This window comes from Mesoplodon mirus (genome assembly GCF_964341445.2).
Source record: "Mesoplodon mirus genome assembly, chromosome: 14".
Lineage (NCBI taxonomy): Eukaryota > Metazoa > Chordata > Mammalia > Artiodactyla > Ziphiidae > Mesoplodon > Mesoplodon mirus.
The window spans coordinates 12099010-12104424 of record NC_138990.1 but is presented as its reverse complement, the minus strand read 5'-3'; the positions used below and the strand labels follow the sequence as shown (position 1 = coordinate 12104424).

General features: G+C 48.3%; 1 protein-coding gene across 1 annotated transcript; it reads left to right on the top strand.

Moving 5' to 3' along the window:
• Positions 1 to 2029: 2029 nt before the first annotated feature.
• On the top strand, positions 2030 to 4859 carry IL1F10 (interleukin 1 family member 10; the record flags this gene model as incomplete). Its single annotated transcript, XM_082642629.1, is given in 5 exon segments — positions 2030 to 2061; positions 3889 to 3974; positions 4222 to 4349; positions 4647 to 4748; positions 4752 to 4859. Coding segments are annotated over 5 exon segments (456 nt in total).
• Between the last annotated feature and the right edge of the window lie 556 nt (positions 4860 to 5415).

Below are 5415 nucleotides of genomic sequence, written 5' to 3'. Positions count from 1 at the left end.
ACCTAGGGAATCAGAATCTGTATTTTAACAAGAGCTGCAGGTGATTTACACGTTTATTAGAGAGTGAGAAGAACTGAGCTAGTGTGTAAGTTCCCAAGACCAGTTGATCACTGAGTCATTCAAGAACCTTCAGCCCAGGGAATAGTACTTCTCAAGAGTCCCCCAGGTGATTCAATGGGCAGGCACATTTTGAAAAGCCAACGACTGTAATCGAACCCTTCATTAAAAAAAAAATTAAAACTTACCATATACTACAAAGGAAATTTATTTTCATATAAGGAAAAATGTTGAAATGTTAAAGTAAATAAATAAAAATCATCCATAATCTTGTGAGCCATAGATAAATGCTGTAAAATATCGAACATCTTTGTTTCTATGTATGTGGGCAGATTTAAATGGAATCATAATGCACACATTATTTATAACCTGTGCTTTTCACTTAATGTATTTTGACCATTTTTATATCATAAAATGTTTTTCTACATCGTCTTTAATGTACACATACTTTCTTATTTACCATAATTTTTTTAACCAGTCACCTATTATTGGGCAGGTAGATTATTTTCAGCTTCTTGTTATTATAAAAAATGATGCCGTGAACATCTTTATTATTAAACATTTGGGCAATTCCTTATTTTCCCACAGAATAAGGGCAACAGATGAAATTACAAAGCACGTCGAATGCTTTAAGACTTTAAGTCCTCCCACCCTCATGCCCTGATTGGCTCTGGATTTCTTTCCATGCTGGATTCTGGAATGGCCTTTCTGAAGGTGGTCATTTCAGGGAAATGCTCTAGGGATGGATGATCCAACTGGAAGGAGTGGAGTCATGTGAAGCTCTGTGGTTTAGGGTCTGTACAGGAACACTGGCTTCAGTTTCTAGATCATTCCTCCTCAAAAACACAAGTCTGTGTTGTTTTCCATCTGGAACAGAACAGAGGAGTGTGCATGGTCTCTCACAGATCACAGTCTTGGCAAAGCGATCCAGTCCCCAGAACGACACTAACTGCAGAGAGACCCCGCTCTGGCTGCAGGCGGGAGGTTCCTCTTAGCTGTCCAGAGGAGGCAGGGGGAGGTGGTGACTCTAAGGCCAGGCTGGGAGTGGGACAGGGTTTCAGTCAGGTTCATCCTTAAACTGTGAGGCTAGAGCACACCCCACCCCAGTCTGAGCCCCAGGAAGGGCTCCTGGCTGAACTCTTTGGGAAACCTGTCAACCTGTTTCCCAGAACCGGCGGCACCAGTGCACAGTCAAGCTCACTCCCCTGCCAGAGCCACTCGGATGGCCCCAAATGAGGGAGATTCAGAGCTGCCTGGAGCTTGCTGGGCTGAGGAGCCCTTGGTGGATTCTGGTAGGGCTCTTATAGATAAGCATCTAGTGAGAACTTTCTGCCCTGTGGTTGGATGATTTGGCTCCTTGGGATATCTACTCCCTAGCTTCACCCTCTTCTTTCTCTGACAGCACCCCCCCTTTTTTTAAATTACAGCCATTCTTTTTTTAAAAAAATTTCATTGAAATTTTTAACACAATGTTGTGTTAGTTTCAGGTGTACAACAAAGTGATTCTTTTTTAGATTCTTTTCCATTAGAGGTTATTACAAGATATTGAGTACAGTTCCCTGTCCTATACAGTAGGTCCTTGTTGGTTATCCATCTGTTTTATATATATTAGTGTGTATATCTTAATCCCAAACTCCTAATTTATGCCCCTCCTTTCCCCTTTGGTAACCATAAGTTTGTTTTCCATGTTTGTGAGTCTATTTCTGTTTTGTAAATAAGTTCATTTTTAACATTTTTTAAGATTCCACATATAAGTGATATTATATGATATCTGTCTTTCTCTGTCTGGCTTATTTCACTTAGTATAATCTCTGGGTCCATCCATGTTGCTGCAAATGGCATTATTTCATTCTTTTTTATGGCTCAGTAATATTCCATCGTGTATATATGCCACATCTTCCTTACACATTCATCCTCTGACAGCCCTTTTTTACCTTCCCTCTCAGCAAGGACCAGTCACCCGATTGCAGGAATGTGCTCCCTCCCTATGGCAAGATACTACATGTAAGTCTTCCTGGAGTCTTCCTTTTCCTAATCAGGGGGTTTGGAGATGACAGAGGAAGAGGAAAGAGGGTTGAATCAGAGGAATGAGTCTCCTTCTCACCCCAGAAATCTCAAGTGCCCCACAATTAAGCTTAATCATCATCATAATCACAAGAGCTTTCTTTGCTGAACTTCTGCAAGATGCCAGCCATTCTACTGCCCTGCCTCCATCCTGAGAAATCTACAAAGGGGCATTACTAAGCCCATTTTATAGATCTGGAAACTGAGGCTCAAAGAGGTTATAAAGTACCTAATGTCACACAGCGCCAGGACTCAGACTCCAGGTTCTCTGTGCTGCTCCGGCTTCCATTCTCTAGAAGCTCAGAGATAATTTTGAATCTCAGCATCTTTGTATGTTAGCCTCTGTGGCCTCTATTCCCAGTCTGAGCTTCCAACTCTTACCTGCATTTTATCTCACTTGACGTTTGAGTCTTTACTTTTACTTTACCACTTTATTGTCTGTGATTTTTGTTGTAAATTGCCTCAAGCTCTTCGAGCAATGAGTTAAGGCATGATAAAAATAAAACAGGATTGACTCCTGGGATGCATTTCCTCAGCTTCTGCATGGGCCCATCCTATCCTAGACATGGTGGGGGGGGGTGTCGGTCAGGGCCTCTGGGAAGGTAAAACGTAGCTGGGAAGACAAGACACAAGTGTATGGACCACGCAGATGACAAAACAGATGTCAACTCTCTGGGGTATGTAGCCTGGGTTCTGGTCTCTGAACAGAATATTGCGGGCAGCTAAGTTATCCACAGTTCTTGGTTGTCCAGGTTGGAGGGAGAAGGCCAGCTGGCAAACCCAGGCTCTTTTCAGATCTTCGTTTTTATTGTACAGGGGAACCTCCTTTAAACACAGACAGTCATTAGCTAAGGGTATTATAATTAGCTGTTACTGAGAGAGAAGAATCTCCTGGAAGTGTGGTGTTGGCCAGGAGGTTCTGCTCTTGAATATAAGGATGGCTCCCCAGGCCTGAGAGCAGCTGATGACCATGTCTGAAACCAACCAGCCATGGGTTAATAGCATGGGCCTGGCTTTGATGCTGCACAGACTCACCACGGTTCCTTCTCAGCCTCCCTGGCATGCGTTTACCCTCCCAGGCCGATCGTCAGAACCACAGGCAATCCCAGTGCCAACTCCCTGCTGACCACCTGTATTTGGCATCCATAGCCCAGCCCAGCCCAGCCCACCCCTTACACACTCACCGGAGCAGGGTGGCCAGGCTGGCATGCTTACCATCACATCGGACTTTTCTTCCCCCTCATTTGTGGATTTTCTTCTATAAAGAGCCTTTAAAATATCTGAAAAACAAACCACACATTATTGTATACTCAATTAATCCCTTTACTGAAGAGAATAAACATATGAAAAATTGGGTGGGCCCAGAAAATCTGGGATAAGGCTCACCATACCCCAGAGACATTGGAGCCTCGTCAGGAAATTTCTCAGGGGAGGCACGGAAAAGGGCTGGAGCGTCAGGAAAACTCTCTACCCTTCAGTGGGAAGACGCAGGCTCCCGTCACCACCCTGAGGGCCTGACAGGGGCCAAGCTTGGTAGGGACAGAGGTGCGGTCTCTGAAAAAGTCACGAGCCCTGGGAGGACTTCCTTCACCTAAGGCTGACCTGGTCTTGACATGCTCTTGGGTGGAGTAGCACCCCTACTTCTCTCCTGAAGAAGGAGAAGGGGCCCTAGTGCTCCATGCTGTCCTTCAGAGTGGGGGGTGGGAGGGCCGTGGGGCTCAGTGGTGCCTGAAGGGGGCGGGCCATCAGCACTGCCTCCTGTTTCAGAATTAAGGATGCAGGTCAGAAGGCTCTGTACACGAGAGACCGCCACTTCCTGGTGGGACATCTCGCCGCAGACAACTGCCATGCAGGAACATCTGGAGTCTCGATGCCCTGGGACTCACCCAAGCTCCGTCTACCCCAAGCTCTCCCTTTCCTACTGAAGGGTCAGGACCCCTGTAGGAGTCCCAGCTCACCCTGCAGCGTACATGTAGGGGTCAGGCCAGCTGTGCCCTGGCCCAGCTCCTTCCTGTTCTAGCCTTAGCTTGCTCAAGAGCTTGCAATCTGGGGTACCCTCATCTCCTGGCTCTTTTCTCCTGCCCCCCACCCCCACCCCAGGGATGATCTGCATTCTCCCTAACAGAGGCCTGGGCCAAACCAGTTTCCCCATCTTCCTAGGGATCCAGGGAGGCAGTCGTTGCCTGGCATGTGTGGAGACAGGGGAGGGGCCTTCCCTGCAGCTGGAGGTGAGAGACTGCACCCTGTTTTGGGGGCCCCTGCACACCTGGCCTGGCCTCCAGGGTGCTCTGGCATCTCTGTGCTCATCTGTGGATTCTGGCCAGGTCCACACATCCCTCCTGTTCAGGTTTCCACCATCTTTCCCTGCACCCAGCACCCAGACCCTCACCTCCAGAACCTTCAGAGGGCAATTCCCTGGGGAAAGAGCCACCCTCTCAGGTCCCTTGTTGGCCAAGCCCCAGAAGCCTCGAGGGCTGACACGCAATCAGCAGTCTTATCCAGCAGCTGCCGCCTTGCCCTCACAGGAAGTGAGCATCGAGGATCTGTACAAGGGCGGTGACCAGGCCACCTGCTTCACCTTCTTCCAGAGACGCTCGGACCCCGCCTTCAGGCTGGAGGCTGCTGCCTGACCTGGCTGGATTCTCTGTGGCTCGGCTGAGCCCCAAGAGCTCGTACGACTCACCAAGGAGAGTGAGCCCTCAGCCTGCACTGAGCTCTACTTTGAACAGGGTCGGTAGAGTGGCAGGAAGCTGGGTTCCGGCCTGGCGCCCCCAAACCAAGCTCATTCTGCTCAGGGTCTGTGGGAGGCAGAATAATGGCACCCCCCCAAAGAGGTCCACATCCTGATCCCCAGAACCTGTGAATATGTTACCTTACATGGCAGAAGGGACTTCGCAAATGGGATTAAGGCTCATCTATCCTGTAGTATCCCAGTGGGCCCAAGGTAATCAAACACCAGGGTCCTCCTATGAGGGAGGCGGGAGGGTGAGAGTCAGAGGGAGACTGGAAGATGCTATACCTCTAACTCTGAAGATGGAGGAAGGGGCTGTGAGCCAAGGAATGCAGGTGGTCCCTAGAAGCTGGAAAAGGGCAGGGAATGGGTTCTCCTGTAGAGTCTCCAGAAGGAGCATAGCCATGCCAACAACTTGACTTGAGCCCAGTGAAAACCATTTCAGACTTCTGACCTCCAGAACTGTAAAATAATAAATGTATGTTGTTCTAAGCCATTGCCTTTGTGGTGACTTGTTACAGCAGCTGTAGGAAACTAACGCAGGGAGTGAGTGGGCCTCTGTG